We start from the raw sequence: 22,284 nt of genomic DNA on the forward strand, positions 1-22,284 counted from the left end.
TGAGAATGAGGCACTTGGACATTTTTCTTAGGCTTCTGCCTACACTGCCAGGCATTCTGGAATGAAAACCTGGTTCTAAGTGTTGTGTGTGATGGCATGGGACTGAAATGGGTCTCCAGAATGAACATTCGGCCTCTTTTCCTTTAGTTTTCCCCCTAATTCCCAAGTCTGTACTGAGAGCTGAAATATTTTATTCTACCAGAGGCAGGCAGTGAGCAGCTGAAATGTTTTGGGATGTTTATGAATATAAATTAATTACCACAGTCACATTACAAGTGCACATTACAGATGCATAAAGTCTGCAGGGGAAGGGAAGGGAAGGGAAGGGAAGGGAAGGGAAGGGAAGGAAGGGAAGGGAAGGGAAGGGAAGGGAAGGGAAGGGAAGGGAAGGGAAGGGAAGGGAAGGGAAGGGAAGGGAAGGGAAGGGAAGGGAAGGGAAGGGAAGGGAAGGGAAGGGAAGGGAAGGGAAGGGAAGGGAAGGGAAGGGAAGGGAAGGGACTCGCCAGCATCACAGGGAGCAGAAAAGTCAGAGGTTTTGTGCAGCTTCCTTTGTCCCCCAGCATTGCCACTGAGGTTGCTCAGCCCAAGGTGTTGGTGTGGCTCTTGTGAGGACACAGATGTCACCAGATGTCACCAGAAGTGTCAGCTTGGCTCTTGCCAAGGTGTCACCCTTGGCTTACTCCAAAGTGCCACAAACCTCACAGATAAAGTGTTCTGGATCCTGGAGGAGCAGTCACACATTTCCTTGGAAATTAAGAGGTCTGAGAAGGCATCTGTGGTCTAGATCAAAACATTTTAGGTCTACCTTAAGCTGAAGAGGAAGATCATCCTTCTGCTAATTAACCCAGAAACCATCTGTTACCAATTGCTTATCTTGCTCATCCATTAATTATTTGGGTTTTTTTAATAAGAGCAAGGTTTCTGTGCCTTTCCATGGCTCTGTAAGGGGTGTGGGACTGTGCCTCTGTCTCAGAGACAAGGACGTGGAGCTGCATAATTTACCCCTGCACTGAGGCACTTCAGTGAGAGTGGCTGCTGAGGAGGAGACACAGAGTGCCAAGAAACCCAGTGATGCTGTGACATGAGCCTGGTGCCCTTGGGGAGGTGTAATGGCATTAACAACTTTTGAACACAGAAAGGATGCATCCGAGATGTGCATTACTGAGCTGATGAGCTGGAGGGGAGGCAAACTTGGGAGTCTCTGCTGCTCTGAATTAAGAACGTGAGTAGCTAAACATGAGGAACACTAAAAGATGAGAAGAGCACTAAAAATAGGAAGCTGAAATGCCTACATGAGGAGTTGGAGGTGGGTGGACAAGGTGAGGAGCGCTGCAGCTTGGCAGGGAGGAAAGGGCAGGGGCAGCTTTGTACCACAGCAGCTCCACCGAGCAGAAACCTGGAGCATCTCTGCAGCAGAGCACTAAAACTGTCTGCACTTCACAGCATCTGGTCCTAAAATTTTATTGGAAGACACTTATCTGACTCACAAAAATATTCGCCAACTAAACCTGTCCCCTCCTGCTCCACAAAGCTGGAATTCTGAGCACGGAGCAGGAAGGTGACATGACCCCAAATGTTTTAATGTCTTTAATTCAGCCCAGGAAATGTCCTGGAGCAAGCCTCCTTCAGCCTGCAAATGTCACAGCTCTGTCCAAGGGTTTTCTTGCCCTGGATACATAAGATTATAAATCACATTTTATGTGGCTTAATGCTGGTTTTGCCTTGTCTTGCAGGAGGAATCTTTGAGTATGCAGATGGCCCCAACACCCAGGTGATGAGTGCTGAGGAGCAAGCCTTCAGGTTTTCTGCCAATATTATAAATAGAAACAGAACTTTGTTGCCTAACACCACACTAACCTACGACATCCAGAGGATACACTTCCATGACAGCTTTGAAGCAACTAAGAAAGGTAAGAGCACAGCACACACTTCTTAGTACCTTTGTTTGACCATTTATTCAGCATAAAAAGGCAGGTTTGGCTACAGACCCAGCAGCTTGTTTTGTCCTGCTCTAGTCAGTGATCTAAATGAGAGGTTCCCTGGTACCTGACCTTCCAGAGGCATTTCAGTATAAGGGGAAGAACTCTTCTTTTTTCCTTCTGCAAGCCTCACAAAACTCCCCTCAGTATTGGCTTCCAAGCCTCAGTGAAGGTCTGCAGGCCAAGCCTTTGTTTATCTGACTCTATCCCTGACAGTTTTAACTTCCCTAGTGTAGAAATTCTCTTCTCTTCCCAACACAGTCAGTTTTTATGATGAGACAATAGCAGCTCACTTGAATTACTGAACAGGAAGGAGGAGCCCATGGCAAAGGCTGTGGGGTTGATGAGCTAAGGGTTTATCGAGTTTGCTCCTGGTTTGGGAGAAACAAAACCTCGTGCCTGAGCTCACAGGCAAGATCCCTGATCCCAGCTGTCCCTTCTGAAGATGGTTTAATGTGGAAGTTTCTTCTGGAAATATCCCTGTGCCTCTAACCATCCTGCCCTTCCTTTGCCAGCCTGTGACCAGCTCGCTCTGGGGGTTGTAGCAATATTTGGACCTTCCCAAGGCTCCTGCACCAACGCTGTGCAGTCCATTTGCAATGCCCTGGAAGTCCCTCACATCCAGCTTCGGTGGAAGCATCACCCTTTGGATAACAAGGACACTTTTTATGTCAACCTGTACCCTGACTACGCTTCCCTCAGCCACGCCATTCTGGACCTCGTGCAGTATTTGAAGTGGAGGTCAGCCACGGTGGTTTATGATGACAGCACAGGTAGGTGAAGGAGAGGTTTCAGCACAGGAACCCAGATCTTTTGGTGTGGATCCTCTTTAGGAACTTTGCTAATGAACCCTTTTAGGAGCAAAACCCACAGCCCACGCAGGCATCACCTGGGGGACGCAGCAGTTTCTCAGGCGAGTGGTGTAGAAGGTCCTGGGATCTTTTTCCAAGGATTTAATTCTCCAAGTGCTTAGACAGTGGGTAACTCAGCACCACAAAGGGTAAAGGGGAGGATTAAGTGCACGAGGGTGTGATCTGGGTCAGCTCAGCTGCATTTGGCACAGCAGTGCCCATCAACACAAGCAAAGACCTTGGTCTGTGGCTGCCTCTGAGGCTGCAGTTTCCCTGCCTAAAGCAAAAGCAGTTCTGGAAAAGTTTTTTGTTTTCTGGCTAATTCTCTAAACCACAGCTGACAAAGTTTTTTCACATAAAGAAAGCTGTTGATAGTTAAACAAAGCAAAGCACTATAGATAAAAAAAAAAAAACAAAAAACCCAAAAAGACACATTGGATAGGCTGTCCAACTTAATTCCACTAAACCAAAAGGTTTTTTTAGGGGAGGGCTGATGAGAACAGGGTTTGACATTCCTCCTTTGTAAATGTGGATCACAGTATGTTCCCTTTGTGGCACATTCTAATGTATTCCTTCCACTATGCAGAGGGACATGCTTCTCTTCTCCTCCTTGCAATAAGCATCTGCTGAATCTCTTCTTGCAACGTTAGATATCAATAATTCCTGCTTTGTACCTTCTGCATAAAAAAAGAATTTAATTCTAAGGGTAGCAAGAAAGCTCCAAGTTGTGATTAAGTGACTATTATGACCTAGGCTGTTCATAAATCTAAGTGCATAGTAATTCTTTTCTTTAGCTGTTGTGCATGAAAAACACTGCAGATTTGTATTTGTTGCATAGCTGCTTATCACATTCTGTCCTTTCTCAAGGGCACATTTCCTTGGGAAAATGTCATTATCTCAGAGATCTCAAAGTTTAGGACCAATCTGCTACTTTTCTCTTTCTACATACTGGAAGGACCCCAGGGCTACCATAGCTGGATGCAGGGAAAAGTGCTTTGGAATTCTCTGGGGGTTCGGTAACACCTTGGCTCTGCAATGGCCATTTGAGGATGATGATGGGGGAGGTTGCATTCCATTGGAAAAAAAAAAAAACAAAACAAGAAAAGAAAAAAAAAAAAAAAGGGCCAAGCAGAGTTCCCTTTAACACTGTGGGGTTTTCCTGAAGGGCTCATTCGGCTGCAGGAGCTGATCATGGCCCCATCCCGCTACAACATCCGCCTGAAAATCCGGCAGCTCCCGCTGGACTCCGACGATGCCCGCCCGCTCCTGAAGGAGATGAAGCGGGGCAGGGAATTCCGCATCATCTTCGACTGCAGCCACCTGATGGCAGCGCAGATCCTCAGGCAGGTGAGCAGGGGCCACAAGGGGGGAAGGACAAGTGGTGACACGGACACCCATGTACCCGGGGTGGCCGGACTGGGGTGCAGGTCCCTGCCCGCAATCCACAGAGATCTTCCGCAGATTCTATACAAATCAAGAGAAAAAAGCCCCGTGCTGGTGAACTGAGCTGAGCTGAGCTGAGCTGAGCTGAGCTGAGCTGAGCTGAGCTGGGCTGGGAGGGCAGAATCCTTTGTCCCTTTTAAGAGCACCATGTGCAATTCTTGGACTTTAAGCCAGATGTCAGTGATTTTCCATCCATTTGGTTTCTCTCTTTTCTCCACTGGCATTTTTCACAGACCAGAAGGTTTGCTGCTCACCCCCCAGCACCTCCCCCCATTTCCAGTGCCTGTAGGTCTCAGGGTCCAGTATGAGGCAGAGGAAAATGCTCTCACAAAGAACACTGAAAACCAACTGCTGGAAGTGTTGCTCATATCAACCCAGCAAGACACTACCACACAGATTAAATAAATCCCCCTAAGGGCTGAGAACGCAAGCACATGGAAAGAGCTCTCTTGCAGCCTGCTTGATGCAAAATGCTCAGAGAAATCAGAAAGCCTGGGAGGGATTATTAAAGAAAGCAATATAAGGGACTCATTGTCTCCTGCCTATTATTTTAACATGCAGACTGTGTTTGGTGCTGTTCACTTATTATGCAGTTTATTATAGTTTATTGTGCCATCTGCTCAGCTCATCACTGTGAGTGCAGAGTGAGGAAGATGGAAGAGAAGGGGAACTACAGGGAAAGAAGTCTAAGTCCTGCCTGGGTTTTTTTTTTGTGTGTTGGCTATTCCAGGACACAAAGCTAACAATATTATGGAGTGCATTATATATTCTATAGTGCATTTTTACTGAGGAAAAAACTTTTAAGGATTTTCAGAGTTTGGGAGGGTGCACAAACCCAAACCTTTCTGCACACTTGGAAGCTCCAGCATCCAACACCAGGACCCAGGTCCTTGGAGCCCCTTGGCTGTGCTGCCCACCCCAGTGCAGCCCCAATGGCTGCAGAAAAGGTTCTCTTAAGACTGACACTTCAATTGCCCCCACTTAGTGCTGATTTTTAACTGCACACCTTTAGGTGACATCAAATGGGTTAAGCAAATACAGCCTGGGTTTGATAAAGTAGCTCTGAGCAAGCACCCAGCCAGCCCAGCCCTTGCTCCCCCAGCACAGGAGTAGCAAGGCACTTCACTCATCATCTGCTTTTAAATTAGTATAAAACCCCCCATGGATTAGTAAACCAAGCCCCGCAGTACAAGAGCTGGCACAAAGACATACAGATGACATTGCCACATTCTGCTCCAGTCTGGGTTCCTTGGAGTGACAGAGACATCAAACCATTCATTATTTTACCCTCCTGGACAAACAAATCATTGTAGGAACCTGTGATAACAGAGCTAGGCCAGCTTGTGAGACCTTCCCATCCCACCCCAGCTTCTCTGGCCTTGCTGATGTCCAGTGACTTCCTAACACTTTACATCTGTTCTCTGCCTTCCCAGCCCCTCTGCTCTCCTTGGCAGCTGCCTCTGAACTGCACAGATGTGCCTGTCCCGACTTTGACAAAGCTCCCATCCTCCTCCTGGCAACTGCCTGGAGCTTATCCACCAGGTTTATCACATAAACCCTGAAACCCAGGAGTCTCCTGCACTCAGGCTGCCAGCACTGGGAAGCTGGGGCTTGGGTCTGACAGCAAGTCTGGACTCTTCCCCCAGCCCTGCTCCAGCTGTAGGCTCTGAACTGGAATTTTATGACTTCTCTCTGTTGGTTTCACATCATTTAACTGATGTTTCACATAGGGAGGGGATGGCTCCCTGCTCCAGCTCTTTGCAGACCAGGAGAGAGCTAACACCCAGCTCTGCCAATCCCCCAGAAAGGCAAGGAGGGGGAGGAAAGGTCAGAAAACATGGCATAAAATCACACTCCAGAGTTACAGTCTCTGGGCTTGTAATCTAGATCCTTTCCTTTTCCCTCGCTTCTTGACATCTTTCTTCTTTTCAAACTGTCACTTCTTTCCTTGGAGCTAAATTCTGCCCCAGTAATTCTAGCAAAAACCAAGGGAGCAAATCCTTCCTGGGGACCTGAAGCTGTTCTCCCATCGGCTGAGGTTTTCAAGTGCCCTTGCATGTGTTTTCTCCAGAAATTGTGCTCACAGAATCACTATCCCAGTCAGAACCATGGCTATCTCTGTCCTTTAGCCCAGCACCAGCTTCAAGGTGACCCTTTTCACAGACAGACACACAGCACTCCCCTTGAGGTCCCCTCAGCCCCCAGTCCTGCTCTGGCAAACCTCACAGACCAGTCTGTTCTCTCCACTGCTCAGTTGTGCAGATCCCAACAATCTGCAGGAAAAAAACCTTCACGTCAGGGCTGGGAGAGCCAGAGTCTGAGCTGGCCAAAAGCCTTTGGGTCCAGACCACGATCTCCCAGGGCTGTGGGATGGGAGATGTTCCTGCTCCCATCCCTGGGGAGCTGACCCATTTCTAAAGCAGGCACTGCCTTAGAATCTGGATATTCCACACAGGGGAAAGGATTCACAGACAAAATCTGCAGGGACATGTTATCCAGAGGGGCACAGGGAGGGGATGCAGAGCACCAGCACCACACACCTAAGAAACAAAACCCCTCTCACTGAGTTTCTTAGCCAGTACATGGGTTTATGATGATCAGAGGTTGCTTGGTGGTCTGCACAGGTTTACACTGAAGCTTTGCTGTTTCAGAAAGGTTTGAGAATCACAGCTCAGCTCAGCACTTCAGCACAAGCCTCTTGCTGGCTAAGCACAGTTCCATGGGATGGATCCAGCACCCAGCTTCTGTCTTTCTGGGTCTGCCTCTGCCACATTTACAAGATCAGCTCTGTCGAGGTTTATGTTGTGTGACTGTTGTTACATTCTGGTATCCTCTCTTACTAACCTCCTTTCCCTGCTCTCCTCAAGGCCATGGCAATGGGAATGATGACAGAATACTACCACTTCATCTTCACCACTCTGGTAAAGTACCCAGTCCATGGAAATGTATTTTCCCCTCCCTGCTGAGCGGAATGGGAAGAGGAGGAGGCAGAGGGGTGGGCAGAGGTCCTGGCCTGGGTGTGCATTGCAGGACACTGAAGCAGTGGGGTGGGAAAAGCAAGGGAAAGGGAGGTCTGGTACCCTAACAGAAGGTGAGAGCAGGGCCAGGGGGGTCTTCAGGTGGGAATCAGACCCTGTGATGTGGCTGCAACACCTGCAATGGCAGCACTGACAGTCTGAGAGCCATCAGTCTTTCCTCTTGCTGCTTTCGTGCTGGCTGACTCCTTTGGAGCTGCTCTGGCTTTGCACAGATGTAGGTTCTGGTTTTATTTTCCCTCCCTGTCACTTTGATTTCAGCACAGCTACCCACGCACTGAAAGAGGAGCATCTGTGGGAATGGTCCTGGTTCCACAGAGAGGATGTGATGGGGCTGGGTCACAGCAAAAACTGGGGCTGTGTTTCTCTGCCTTCACCTTGGTCTCCCTTAAAAGCCAGGAGCAGCCCTGCTGTGGTCAATAGCTCAGCTCTGGAGGTTGATTTTGCATGAGAAGAACTCAGCTTGAAATTAACTCCACTCTCATTAAACACGGGCCAGTTCTTCTCCAGCTCCAGGAGGCATTGTGGTTTGGGTTTTTTGGCATGCCACTTCTGTTCCCATTTTGGATGCTATTGTCTAGTATACTGTTGAATTCCGTGTGATTTTGAAAATCCAATTTATCTTTTTGCCTCCAGGAAAGAATCAGACTAAAGTAACCCTTAAAAACTGCAGAATTTATTTTCCGAATGCGAGAGACATTTTAATTACCCCTGCTGCCATTATCTATTCCAGGCAGCTTTCAGCATTTCCCAGATAACCTCCTATTAATCAGCCCCAGCTGAGCCTAGAGTACATTTCTTATGTAGGTACAGCCTGGAGGTGGGAGAAGAAGAATTATAATAAATTAATAGATAAGCAATCACAATTAATGCTGCTTTCCTGAAATAACAGTTATATCATGGGAAAGATATTTTAATCTGTCACTCCTTAAGGCAATGTTTTCCTAGCTTGCAATGCATGTGCTTCAGCTTCTCCGGTACTAGACCCATGGGGTGCTAATGAATTAGTCTATTATGTTACACTGAATGTTTCTAAAAGGTCCCCAGTCAATACTGAGTACAGTGTATCAACACTCGGCATGAAATGCTTCAACATTTTGCTAGGCAGCAAGACTCCAGTTCACTGACTTCAGCCTGAAGAGCAGCAGCAGCCTCTCCTAGCAGAGGAGGAGGAGGAGGAGGCATTCTTCTGCTCAGCCTTTAATGCATGCACAGCCTTTAAACCCTGCACAGTCCCAAGCAGGGGCAATCAATCCCCTTAAGCTCAGCTCTAGGAATTTCAGAGCATCTTGGAAAAAAATGAGCCCTCACAAAATGCAGAAGCTTCCCCACTGCCTCTGCTCCAGGAGCTCCAGGCAGAAGCAGGAATTTCTTCCCATGCTTTGGGTCAATGGGAACAAAACCTGGATTGCCTTCTCCCAGTCAAACCAGGAATGTGATGAACCAAACTGGTCCAGTTTGCCACTGGGGCTGATCACCAGGTACTCCTGTTAAACCCAGTGTACCCAAAGCCTGTGACACCGAGGGGAAAATTAATTCTGCAGTGCAGAAAATAATGAGTGAAAGGGGATGTAGATGAGGTGGAAAATAGAACCAGATGTTTCGACTTGTCTCTGTGCAGAAGCAGAAAATCCAGAAGAAACTGATATGGCAATTCCGCCCCCCCCCCCCACCTCTCTGTGTCCTGACTCTCAGCTCTTAATTATCCTCTAATTCCAGGAAATGCTAAATCAGGTTGCAGCTGAGATTTAAACTGGAACCAAGAAGGGCCCTGATGGGAGGTTGGCTTCTATAGAACTTGGTGAAGTGAAGGGTCAGTGGAGAGGGCACCCAAAATACCAGGAGGATCTAAAATGGGCTGGATGGAGACTGACCATGAGACCTGGAGCTTGGTGGATCAGCTTTGTCACAAATGGTCACGTTCTGAGGGGGACATGTTCTGCTTTTGCAATGAAAAATTATCTCCCTTCAGCGATTTCCAGAATACAAACTGAAGCTTCTGACAAAAAGTTATGAATGCTGAAAAAATAAATCTCCTCCTGTGGTCAGGCACAGGACTGCTGCAAGCATCTGTCTGAGGTTAAACAAGTGTTTGCCCTTAGTTACTGGAAGTCATTTAAAAGTCAACATCATAGCCTGGTTTTCACAATGCCCTTTAACAAAATGTGGAGGTTTGTACTTGCAATTTTTCAGGGGAAAAAAAAAAACCCAAACAACCAAGCCCCTGAACTCCAGTGTGGGTGTGATTAATGACTTGGTCCCCAGCTGCACCTGCAGATTAAACTGTGGCATCCATCAGCACATGCCTTGGGGGTGCAAAGTCAGAGGCCAGTGCTTAAGGAAAAGATCAAACCTCCAAAGCTTATTAAAGCAAAACAGCTGTAAGAACTTCCAGCTCCCCCACTGAGAATGAAGTCTGGGTTGCTAGCAAGTGCTGATTTTGTTATGCTTTGCTTAGGGCAGTGTGGTTTAGGGCCAGTGCTTTTCCAGCTCCCCCATGGGAGAACAGAGAGCTTGCTGGTGACAGACACTGTGTCTGGGTGAGCCCACAGCCTGGCCATGTAAAGCCACAGCCTCCCAGTAAAGCCACATTATACAAACCAGCAACAGCCATGTAATCTCGTGCTGTGTTTAAATTCTTTTTATACTCCCAGGTGAGAACAGTGAACGTCATTCCTGGGTTCCCCCCTCACCCTGTCACAAGCAGACAGTGCTGTTGCCTCCCCACATTTTTACAACCATTGAACAATTGCAGAAACTGTTGAGGACAAACTCAAATGAGATATGTCCCATCCAACCCATTATTCCCATTACCTAAGTCCCATCCCCACTGCCATTCTCCCTCACTTCCACTCACAGCAGGGGACCCTGGGCTTTTGCTGGGCAGATCAGCTGCTGTCTGACCTCAAACTGCTCAGACTGGTTACTGAGCACTGAAGTTAATCCCTGAAGTTAATATTCTGACGTGAGGCAGAGCCAGGAGATGCATTAAAGTGCAGGGGCAGAGGCCTCCCAGAGCCCCTCTCAGTGCCAAGCAGTGCTGGTGGGCTGGCTGCCAGCAGAGCTGAGCACTGCCTGGCTGGGGCTTTTATAAATTGGATAAAGGGCACTCTCATTCATTTGCAGACTGTGTAGGCTGGTCGGAATGTCAAGAAATGCGTCTTAGTTCCTCTTTGATAGCTGTCTGCAAATTGGCATTCTGCCCTGAGTTACTCTGTCATCTGCAGCACCCTGCGGGCTTCAGCACTCCCAGAAAATCCTCCACGGAAAGACCCCGGGGATACAGGACCCCTGCCTTGTTTCCAAGCCTCTTTTTTCATGGCTACAGAGTTCTGGGTTGCTCCTTACAATTCACTTGTCTCTTTTATGCAGAGGGAGTCCTTTGCCAGGAGTTTCCCCCTCCTGTGTGGGGGTGAAGCTGCACAAATCCCACTGAATTTCACTGACACCTGTGGGTCTCTGCAGGCAGCATCTGACAGCACAGCCCCCACACCCACCAGGGCACCTTCATCAGGGTCTGCCAGGAACCAGTGCAGAACAAGACAAAGCCAAGAAAGCTAAATAAAATGTTTAAACTGGCTTCTCTCTTTCCAGGATCTTTATGCATTAGACCTAGAACCGTATCGCTACTCCGGAGTCAACCTGACCGGCTTCAGGATCCTCAACGTGGAGAACCCCCACGTCTCCTCCATCATTGAGAAGTGGTCCATGGAGAGGCTGCAATCAGCACCCAAAGCAGAACTGGGCCTACTCAGTGGTGTGATGATGGTATGGGGAGGCTGGGGAGCAGACCAGAGGGAAGGGCTGAATGTTATAGTTATTGGGTTTTGTACTCACTAACCCAGAATGAGCCAGGCTGTGTGCCCCAAAACTCAGGGAAGGAGCTCTCTGCAGCTGCCCTCCATGAGCCCCACTCCAGGTTAGGGCAGGACCACCTCTGTCCATCCTTGAGAGCAGAAATGCTCCCATCCCACTGGATGAGGCAGACATCCAGGACCTTTCCCCCTGGGGCTCGCAGGGCTCCAGCTGCTGCCACCTCCCCAGGTGGGGCTGGGAGCACAGACAGGGCTGTGCTGAGATTGATGCTGGGAGAAAGAGCCAAAGCTCTGCCCAGAGCCGAGCTTTGCTGCAGCTTTGATGACTCCTTTTAGGGTCTGATGGCAGCTCTGCACCACTGAGTTACTGCTGGGAAGGTTCAGCACCTGCTCTCCCATCTGTCTTCCCTGGGAGGCTGTCTCCGACCCCCGGAATTGCTGACGGGCTCCCTCCCTCCTTCCCTCTCCCTTTAGATCTGCCAGAACCCCCCCACAAGTGGCAAAGCTTCACAGACTTTCACCTTGAAACAGCTCCTCATACCCGTCCTGGTTTTTTATTTTTTCCTCAGTGGAGAGCCCCACGTTTCTCCTTCAGCCTCCTGCCCTTTCCTTGCCCATCACTGCAGCATCCACTGCCTGCAGCTCTGCTGGGTTCCTCCACCACTGCCTCCTCTCCCCCTTTCTTTGCATCTTCAGAGGGGGTCCTGCATTTATTTATTTTTTCCTTGTGTCTGTTCCAGTGGGGCCTGATCCCAGCTGGGCATTACAGTGTGTAATTCACCACAGAATTGCTCAGACACATTCTTGCACCCCCTCTCCCCCTGCCCCAAACACAAGCCCATGAGATGCAGGTCGAGTCTCTGCTCTTCATGCTTGGGTGCTGCAGGAAGGGAAGCTCAGAGGGATGTCTGCCAACATGGGAGGATTTTCTCTAGGGTCACATCCTATTAGCTATTTTCCCAGTTATTTGCTGTATTATTTTGGTTTAGAGTGTTTTATTATGCAGCTGCTGCACCCGTGTCTGTTGTGTAGCTTTCTGAAGCCAGAAAACAATATATTTTCACTAGAAGGTCCTGCCATATCGGAGTGAAAAAATAATCCAATTCTCTTGATCAGTGTTTGGAGGTGAGAATGGGCATCTCAAATTGAATCTAAACACATCACATTATATGGAATTAAAAAAAAAAAAAAAAAAAAAAAAAAAAAAAAAAAAAAAAAAGAAAAAAAGAGAAAAAGTTTAGAACTGGGTAGCTTCCTTGATTGACAATACAGTAGTAAATGTGCTAGAAATAACCAGAATAGATGCAGAGAGACAAACAACATTGCCATAATCTCTGGTTTTAGTCTGTGATCCTTTAGTCTAAAGAGACCCTACATGGAAAAACATGCTCCTGAGGCTTTGTCATGCTACCTGTTCTGAGGGATGTGTTGTGCCTGAGAGATCAGCCCAGAAGTTTGGACACAAGTCCTGTGTGGGAGCACAATCCCTTGAGATCCCGGGGAAGGCCTCAGGTGCTGTCTGCAGGCTCAGACACCCAGGAGGTGGGATGAGAGCAGTGGGCAGAGAAACCCTCAGGTCCAGCTGCTGTTGGCAACTTCCAGGGTGTTCTTACAGCTTCTCCTGCAACACATTCCAGACCTCCCTGTGCTTTGCTGCCTGAATGCTCCCTTGCTCTGGAACCACTGCCAACACAGACTCTGTCCCCCTCTACTTCAGACAGACGCTGCTCTGCTGTACGATGCGGTGCACGTGGTCTCCGTCTGCTACCAGAGAGCCCCTCAGATGACAGTGAATTCCCTGCAGTGCCACCGCCACAAAGCCTGGAGGTTTGGAGGCCGCTTCATGAATTTCATAAAGGAGGTAAGAGCATCATTTGCACCCAGAACTGCTTCCCACCGACACAAAACTTCCCCTGCAGCTGCTCGGGGCGCAGGCAGGGAGGGAGCACGTGGCCGAGGCTTGGCAGGTACAGGGTTGTAAAAAAATCCCCCCCACCAGGGCAGGTGCATCTGGATGGAAGTACAGACATACATCATGCTGCTGAGTGCACCCAGAGAGGGAAAATCCTGTCCTGGCTTTCAGCTACCACCCGTTCAGCTGTGCCAAATGATCCAAACCAAGCTGAGCTCTCCCATGCCATCACCCGGGCTCGCCCTGGACTCCTCTTGCACCAGGAGCACCTGAACTGCTCCGAGGCTGCTTCTCAGCAGAGCAGGAGCCATTTGCCTTCTACAGGAACATTTGCTTGGGGGGCAGAGAGGGCTGGCAGGGCTCTGTGTCCCTGCATGTGTGCTGAGGACAGGCAGAGCAGTGGGTTTAGCGAGGAGGGTGCCAGGGGAGCAAGGAGACAGCTTTGTTCCCTCTCTGTTTCACTTTGATTTCTCTGTTTAGCCAATGTAATTGTCTGTTTGCTTCTGGCTTAAGCACACCAGGAGGCTCAGCCCACGGGTGTTGCTGAGCTGTGAGCTCACCAAGAGAGAGCAGGGCAGGCAGGGGGCTGGCAGCCCCCCCCCAAAAAGCCCCAGGCATGCACCCTTCTACACACCCCAGGGTTTGCTGTGTCTACCAGAAGGAGCCTTCACATAAAAAAAAAATTAAGGCAGAGCTGCAGGGAGATACTGCAGACACCACCAGATAGGTCTTTATGACAAAACCCCCTTAGTTACCCCACAGCCTTTTTAAACTTTTACGTCTGTGGCTCTTCAGGTGGGTTGTTAGCAATCTGGCTGCAGTCTGGGCCACACCCCATGGACTGGGTATAAAACCCCATAAAGTTTTGAAACAGAAATATGCTGTTCATCGTTGCTATGATTTTCCTGCAGTATCACCCGGGAGGACCCCAGGCAGGCACCAGGTGCTGCCCAAGCTGCAGGGCACAGGGGAGGAGAAAGGAAGAATGATTCCCTGTGCAGAGAGAATGAACTTTTTCTTCAGAGGCACTGAAGATGCTATCTCTCCTCTCTCTCTCTCTTTCCCTTTTCGTGTTTTGTTCTTTTCTGCAGAAAGCTGCTCCAGCTGGCTGCCAAAAGAGACTGTAAATAATTTGTTTGGTTGGCTCCTTTTGCAAATTACCCTGAGCCGCACACTCCGGTGCCTGCCTGTTGTTTCCCTTCCTGGCACGGTGTCAGCTCGTTGCAGGGAGAAGTTTCCTCCCCATCGCAAAGCAGAACAAGCAGTAATTGCTCCCTCTCAACTCCGGCAAGACAAAGCAGGGCAGGGAGGGGTGCAGGGCATGCCCGGGCTGCAGCCCCGGGGCCACTGGATCGCTGCAGAGGTGTCACTTGGGGGTGTCACCCCCATGGGCCATACTAAGGGACCGGTCCAGTGGCCCTGGTGATGCCCTGAGCCTGGTGCTGCTCTGCCCCAGCTCCACCGGGTTCGGTGCCAACTCTCCTCCAGCCGGGACCAGGACACAACCGAGCTTTCCCTCGCTCCCGGCGGGCTCCGTGTCCCTCGGGCAAACCACCACATGAGCACAGCCCTCCCCAAAACCCAGGGGTGGCGAGGCTGGGAGCAAGGCTGTCATTACTGCTCGGGAAATGAGGAAGAGCCAGAGAATGTCTGGGAAACACGCCTCCCACCCCCGGGAGAATCCGGGATGGCACCTTCATCCCACGGGGGGATTTGAAGCTCCCCCTCCCACACAGGGAGCAGATTCAGGGCTGGGGGGGGGGGGGGCTCAGAGCTCCTGTCCCAGCTGAGATGTGACTGTGGGGCTGGGAATGGAGCCAGAACCCCCACTCCTGCGGGACAGGGGATGGAGCCAGAACCCCCACTCCTGCGGGACAGAGAATGGAGCCAGAACCCCACACTCCTGCAGGACCACCCTCCCCGGGCCAGGTGCTCACAGCACATCCCAGCAGCAGCCCTGGCAGAGCAGGCATCGTGTTCCATGCTGTCCTTTAGCACCTGTTCTGCTAACACAGCTTCTGCCTGACACTCGGGGCTCTTTTGCTTCCTAAATCAGAGAGATTCAGTCTGGTGTGTGGAAGGAAACAGCATCGTAGCATCATTCTGGTTGAAAGGAAGCAGGGTATCTTTACCCTGAGTTCCTGCTCTGCAAAAAACTAGCTCCCAAGTCAGACCAGGCCGTGCAGGACCTCATCCCATCAAGCTTTGACAATCTGCAGGACTGGAGCTTCCCTGGCCCCTCTGGGCACCTTCCCTCTGCTCATGCTGCCAAAACCTGATCCAGGGCTCCTGGCACAGCACCCACCCACCACATCCCCCTGCCTCTTCCACAGCAGCACAGCCTCTTCTGCTTCCCTTTTCATCTGAAAGGAGGGAGGGAAGCATGGAGAACATTTTTGCTTCCACACACCTTGGAAGCATCAGCACCTTCACACAAAAAAAAGGTTTATTTATGAACTTGACTGGAGTCCCAAAGCTGGGCTCCCTGCAGCCTGGCATTTATCAGTACCACAAGGATAAATGCAGCACACAAGGATGCCATGATAAATGCAAGCAGTTTTCTACTGAGTCATCATGTCCCACAACAGCTGGTGAACACAAAAGGTGCAAACAAAAATTGCAGCAAGGACTGCAAGAGAGTTGAGAAAATTTCCAGCTCCATCTGCAGCCTGACCAGTGGCAGAGGTGATTACTGGGGACACAGAACCAGTGTAAGGACTGATCAAAAGAACATTGAGTGGAGGGCAGAAGATTATTTACAGTACCAAGTAACAGCCCTGCTGCTTTTTCTCCCTTCCACAGGCCCAATGGGAAGGATTAACAGGACGAATTGTCTTCAATAAAACCAGTGGTCTGCGCACAGATTTTGATTTGGATATCATCAGCCTCAAAGAAGATGGTCTGGAAAAGGTAGGCAGGGTTTGTCTCATCTCCATATGGCTAAGTCAAACTCTGATACTCAGGCAACACAGAAACTGGCTGCTGGTTGTATTGTTTCCAGGTTTGCTGTTTTTTCTGTAAAAGGGTATTTACTTTGTGGGATTTCTCAGATCCTTTTCCATGTCTCATCCGTGACTCACTACCCTGAAGACAGTGTGTGGGATTAGAGCTCCCAGCTGCAGCAGTGCTTGTGGCACTTTCCTGGGATAATAGAAGCAGAAGAAACTTTCTGAGTAGCCATTAACCTTTCCTTGCCCGGGCCAAAGGTGGCAGGACTAAAGCCTGTCTCACCTCCCATCTTGCTTACAAAATGTTATTTTTCCCCTGAGGAGGCAACAGCTCTTGAAAGCATCATCTCAGTGTGATTTCCCACAATGAAAATTGCCTGAGGCTTTGAAATGGCACCAGCTTATTACAGCTTAGATTTTGGAGGAGGATGCCATGTGTATTTTTGGTTTTTTTTTCTTCTCTGTGTTAGCTTAGGGATAACAAGAAGAAAAGCAACGTGTGCTTTTGCCAGGCTAGCTGGAGGGGTCTCACTTGGTGGCTGTGTTTGCCTGGCCACCCAGAGGAGACCATCACAAAGGCCATGGCCTCAGATCCTCCTAATTAGTGCAAATCTCCTCTAGGCACAGAAATATGATGTGCAAATCTGATTCTCAGTCGTTCATGGGGCTTTCATTTCCTTTTCTTCGATGACTTTAATAACCAAAAAAAAAAAAAAACCACAACATGGAAAGAATTAAAGCTCCTAGAGCCCAGGTTTCAAGGTGAGATCAGGTCATTTAAAACAAAAAGAGAGCAGCAGAGTGACCCAAGGGGACAGGTGATAGGAACACCAGCCCTGCCCAGGGCTGTGCCCTCCTCAGGCTCCCTGCCAGGCTGGGAAGGCTCCCGAAGCCCAAACCTCTGCAGGGAATTCTGAGCCCCCCTTCTGCTGAATCCATTCTGCAGATTGAGAGGAGCAAGTTGGGCAGCAAATGCCTTTCTAGAGCAGAATCTGCTGCTTTTTGATGCACACAAGGTGGCTGCTGGCAGGCAGGGATGAGCCCTGGAACCTTTGGGCATGGGGACAGGTTCTGGTACCACGGGAAGTGTCAGCCCCGAGCAGAGAGAGGGAATTTTCAATTAACCATGCAGCAAGCAGCCAGACTGCACAGATGACTCCTTGGTTCTGGACAGGGAATTAATCAGGAGCAGGGAGGCAGCCCCAAGGCAGGAGGCAGGAGTTTGATCAACCTCCCTGCTTGGAGGGGATGGATCTTTGCACAGTGAAGCTCCTCAGGACCAAACATGGAGGATGACTCCTCCATCCCCCCCTTTTTTTTCCAGTTTGTTTTGCCTTCGTGTTGAACGAAACCCTTCCACACCTTTGCTTCGTGTAAAAAAAATCTCAAGGTCACCACAGCATTCTCCTAGTGGGTATTTTGCAGTGTCAAATGCAGAACAAGGAAACCATTTCAAATAAACCCAATGACCTTCAGCCTCTGATGCCATCAGAGGAGCAGGGGAGGCAGGAGAGGAGCAGAGGAAGAAGCCTCCTTCTCACAAGGGCTGAGCAGGAGATGATCCTTCCAGCTTGACTTCTTTTTTTTCCCAAATATTTTGCTTATAGGCTAAACTGAAAAACCCCAATACATCCTTCTGGAGTGCAGGGGCACCACTGGACTGCCAGAGAGCTGTGTGGGTAGAATAATAGGAAAAAGTGTGAGGAGTTGGATACCGTGTGAATCTAAATGTTTAAGTACAACTGCAATATCTATCTGTCAAACTAATACTCCTCAGGTGTACTGGAGAGGAGCTGGCACCAGCTGGATTTATTGCTATTGTGTGTCACATAAAGCCCATAGGAAGCTGCCAAACCTTGATGCATTCTCTGTTCAGCCGTTCAACTTTTGTCTCCAACAATTCAGAGATTTCATAGTTCCCACTATTATTTTTTTTTTTTTTCAAAGCTTCTTGTCAGCTCTAGAGGGGTTTTAAAGTATCAATGTCAAATCTCTGTTGAAGCGAGGTTTCTGTCAATAGTTAATCTGAAATAACAAAACACCAAACTACAAACAAATCTCACACGGCTTGTGCTTTATGTAGAATAGCTTATGTTTGTTGAGCTTTAGGATTGAGCTCCTGATCCTTATACCTCCTGGATGTTCCAGGGATTACAGGAGTATTAACTAAACCTAATTACATGTAGTTTGACTATCTGACTTGCACAGTTCTCTTAATACACTTTTTTTTTTCCTTTTTCTTTCCCGTTTGAATATTTTAAACTGATTAATTCAGCTTTAAGTGCCACGTATTTAATTTTCTTAAAGGAAACTTTGCAAGGCACAGTTGGCTGAGCCTGCAGCACTGCTAGCAAGGGCCTCTTCCACTTGTTTCTCTTTTCCCATGCACAATAATCATCTTTTGACACTGCAGCTGTTGTGTGATTGAAGGGAGATACAGGGAGCTGCTTAGGTTTTACCTGAAATATTTAAAGCCTTTCACAAAGTTCATGGAAACTCTTCCAGAATTTATGACATTTTTTTGCCAGGCAGCACTGCTCATTACAAAGTCTCTTTTTGGGGGATGCAGTAAAACCAAGTTCTCTCCTCGGACTGCTCGAGAGGTTGAAGAATCTTAAAATAGTAATAAATAAAATATTGGAAGTGCCTGGCTCCCCAGTGGGTTCGAGCTGTCTGCTTTTTGTTTCTGAGTTCCATCTCACAGTTTGACCCTTCAGATAGATTATTCTGTTCCTATTTCCAGGTGGGGTTTTTTGTCTTTTCTCCCTGTCAGGCTGGCTGTGTGGCCACCCTGCTCTCTTTGCTGGCAGCAATCCATATTTCTCCAGCTTTCCTGACCCTTTATCTCACTGTCACAGTCCTTTAGCCAGTCCTGCCTTCAAAGTTCCTTCCAAAGCCTCCCTGTACTGTGGAGCTCAGGTTAACAGGCTTAGAGTTGCCCAGATGCCTTCTCTTAAATGGAGACACGTTTTGCTATTTCTGGGTCAATAGATTTCTTCAAAGTCTCATAATTTCTTAAAAATTGACAGCTGGAATAAAACAGAGCACCTCAAATCGATGAGAACCGTGGCTGAGTGGGACTGGACCCATCCTGCAGCAACTCTGCTGCCATTCCCTGCTCCAGTTTTGCCACCAGGAGCAGGGAACTTCCCTGCAGGGATAGGAATGGTCCCTACCAGGGATTTGGAAGCCTGCTACTTAGGTGATAAAAAAAAATGTTAATTTTGCTTCTCTTCACTGTAGATGAAAGCAGCAAGCTCTGTTTTCCAGGCCCATAGGATGCTGAGAGTAATTTAAGGCAGATGTTTCCCATGTTCATTTGTTTCCTTTGTTTCAGGTTGGAGCCTGGAGTCCTTCTGATGGGTTGAACATCACAGAAATTTCCAAAGGACGAGGGCCCAATGTCACAGACTCACTGAGCAACAGATCACTGATTGTCACCACAGTCCTGGTAGGAGATTTCAAGCCTGTTTTTTTCCTCCACCCAAAAAAATTCAGGGATAGCCCTGAAAATCCACAGCATCCTCCCAAATCAGCCACCCCTCCTAACACACTGCTTGCTCAGCACAGAGGATGGGACAGCAGATAAGTTCAGGTTTGGAATATCAGTCCTGTAATTCCTCAGGAGGAAGGAATGTGCTTAGGCTCAAGTTCTGCAATAATTGCAGTGTCATATATTTGATTCTATAAAAAAAAGCACAACCCTAAGTTTTATTTGCATTTGCAACACCCCCTTGTACTTCCACGCTGGTGTAAACGGTTGTAGAAAAGCCACAGGAGGAACATTTGAAAGGAAAAGCGTGAAAGGTTATTTTTTCCCCTTTTGCTCATATTGCAGGGACTTGTTGGAAGAGAAATATTACCCCAGCAGCCAGTGCCACTCTCCCCAAGCAATATGGGAGCTGTGAAGTTATGAAATTGAGGGCACCTTCACTGAGAAATCGATTAGCAAACTGAGAGAGCTTGTGAATTGGATGTCTGGCCATTTTCAGTAATAAATTGTGAAATAGTCCGTGAATAAGTGGTTCACAGAGTTCAGAATTACCCCCTAGGAAATGTTGGAGACCTGGAGATGCATTACTGAAGCAAGCGTGGCCCTAATGTTCAGTGTTTGGGCTGTTAAATATGTATGGGATCCCTACAGCACTTCCCCAAATTAATAGAGCTTTATGGCTGCTCTGGAGCCACTGTATTTATATCTGAATCCATAGATTCAGCAGATTCCCAAACAAAGCACTAATTCCAAAGAAGAAAGCTGAAGGGGTAGCCAGGGAGAGCAGGATTTGATGGAGCTGCATTTGCCAAGCTCAACTCTTGATGCTTTCAGCCTTGTTTTCTCCTGCAAATCTTGCTCCAAATGCCCCCTTGTGCCCCTGCCCAGAGCTCGGGGGTGGCAGAGGTCTCACAGCTCTGGTGCTGGAGCTTGGCACTGCTGGGACTGAAGACACCCCAAAACCTTCCCATACAGCCCCAACTGGAGTAGATGGCAGAGGCAGGGACCCATATCCATCACTTAGTGCAGGCCAGGAGGCAGGTGAGCTGCTGGGGGCTGTGTAGGGCCAGGACCAGCTCTCTCACCCTGGATTTTTCCCTCCAGCCTCTTGCTGGCTGCAGGGAAGGACAGGGACTGTGTGGGGATCCATGATGCTGCTGCTGAGCAGGGCTCAGGGCTGACTTTGTCCTCCCCACTGCTATTGTTTTTCAACACTCATAATTTCCAGAGCATGAAATGGTTATTTTTTTCTCCCTGAAATCCTACCAAATGGAAAACAGTTGGCTGCTCGGAAGAGACAAAATTAAATTTTGTGGGGTAAACAAGGTTGCTAATTAGCTGATGTGCTGTGCAAAGTTAATTTATTCCCAACATGTCACAGTGCCAGCCCTGCTGGGAGAGCCAGAGCCTCATGGCTGGGGCTGACCTGGGGGATGCTCCTGCCCTGGTGGGAGCTGGGACCCCAATTGACCTTTAATGGGGGAATTTTTGCCTCCCCACGTGCAGGAAGAGCCCTTTGTGATGTTCCGTAAATCCGACACGGCCCTGTTTGGGAATGATCGTTTTGAGGGCTACTGCATCGACCTCCTGAAGGAGTTATCCATCATCCTGGGCTTCAGCTACGAGATCCGCCTGGTGGAGGACGGGAAGTACGGGGCACAGGATGAGAAGGGGCAGTGGAATGGGATGATCAAGGAGCTCATCGACCATGTGAGTGACACCTGGGGGTGAGGGGTGGCTGTGCCCGAGCTGGGATGGGTCCCCATGGCTGGCTCAGGGCACCCTCAGCAAGGTCCTGGCCCTGCTGCGTGGTTTGTGAGAAGAGCATCTCTGCCTCATCTCTTTGCTTCATGTCTTTGCCTCAGTCTTCCAAATACTCAGAGTTTCTGCCAATGGGCATTCTCACGGCACAGAAATGGGCTCCATGGCTTCAGCCCCAGACCCTTCCTGCTGGGCTGCTGCAGGGGACAGTTTAATATCTAGTTTTATATAAAAGCAGTTTGTTTTCTAAAGCCTCCTGGGACACGGAGCTCCCTCTTGCAGCAGAGTTTTCCATCCTCAGCCCCTTCTAAAAGCCCAGTAAACACACAAGGGAAGCTGTTGTGGCAGCTTTGCTCTCACAGCCACCAAAAAGTCACCTGGTCTGGAAGCTCAGAGCCAGAGCTTGCTCAGATTCCTAATTGGATATTTTGCCTCCAGCACATCCTGGGATCCCCGAAGTCCAGTTGGGAAGGTGAGGGAATCTGCTGTTCTTATGAATCTCTTATTCCCAGAAAAGGTCTCAGGAAGGAAAGATGAGGGCAAAATGAATGTCTGATCTCAGCAGCACAGGGAGCAGGGGGAGCTGCCCTGGAGCTGCAGCCCAGCTCCCTCCTGCATTCCCTGCTCAGGTATCCAGGAGCCTTGGGCCCATGGCTGCTGTTCCTGGCTACGTTTTGAAACCATTACCTGAGCAGAAAAGAGACAAAAGTGATGCCACGTCCACAGCAGCTGTGATGCTCTGACAGTTGGTGTGAGCAGAAAGTATTTGCTGGGTGAGTCACTGCAGTGAAGCTTTGCTGAGCAGCAGTGCCAGGCAGGAGCTGGGGCTCAGGGACACAGGTTATGTGTCTGGATTTGGCTTCTCTGCCCTAAAGGACACTGCACAAGTTGTTTCTGTGCAATGCTTCCTCCATCTGTAAATGCAGATGATGATGGTTATGTCCCTTACAGGGACAAAGTGCTGCTCAGGGTGCTGCAGCCCTGCCCAGGCTCACATGGAGCAGGAAGGGCACACAAGGACAGCCCTGGGGGGACACTGAGTCCCAC

General features: G+C 49.0%; 1 protein-coding gene across 1 annotated transcript in view; it reads left to right on the plus strand.

Annotated features, from left to right (window-relative positions):
- GRIK3 (glutamate ionotropic receptor kainate type subunit 3) overlaps positions 1 to 22,284 on the plus strand; it is an 85,750-nt gene that overhangs the window by 45,577 nt on the left and 17,889 nt on the right. The window contains exons 2-10 of the mRNA XM_030464348.1: positions 1,734 to 1,910; positions 2,495 to 2,752; positions 3,996 to 4,177; positions 7,141 to 7,194; positions 10,903 to 11,076; positions 12,841 to 12,984; positions 15,838 to 15,945; positions 19,321 to 19,434; positions 20,983 to 21,186. Of these exons, the coding sequence (XP_030320208.1) occupies positions 1,734 to 1,910; positions 2,495 to 2,752; positions 3,996 to 4,177; positions 7,141 to 7,194; positions 10,903 to 11,076; positions 12,841 to 12,984; positions 15,838 to 15,945; positions 19,321 to 19,434; positions 20,983 to 21,186 (1,415 nt within the window). The remainder of the gene's footprint in view (positions 1 to 1,733; positions 1,911 to 2,494; positions 2,753 to 3,995; positions 4,178 to 7,140; positions 7,195 to 10,902; positions 11,077 to 12,840; positions 12,985 to 15,837; positions 15,946 to 19,320; positions 19,435 to 20,982; positions 21,187 to 22,284) is intronic.

The sequence above is a fragment of the Calypte anna genome, chromosome 23 (assembly GCF_003957555.1).
Source record: "Calypte anna isolate BGI_N300 chromosome 23, bCalAnn1_v1.p, whole genome shotgun sequence".
NCBI lineage: Eukaryota > Metazoa > Chordata > Aves > Apodiformes > Trochilidae > Calypte > Calypte anna.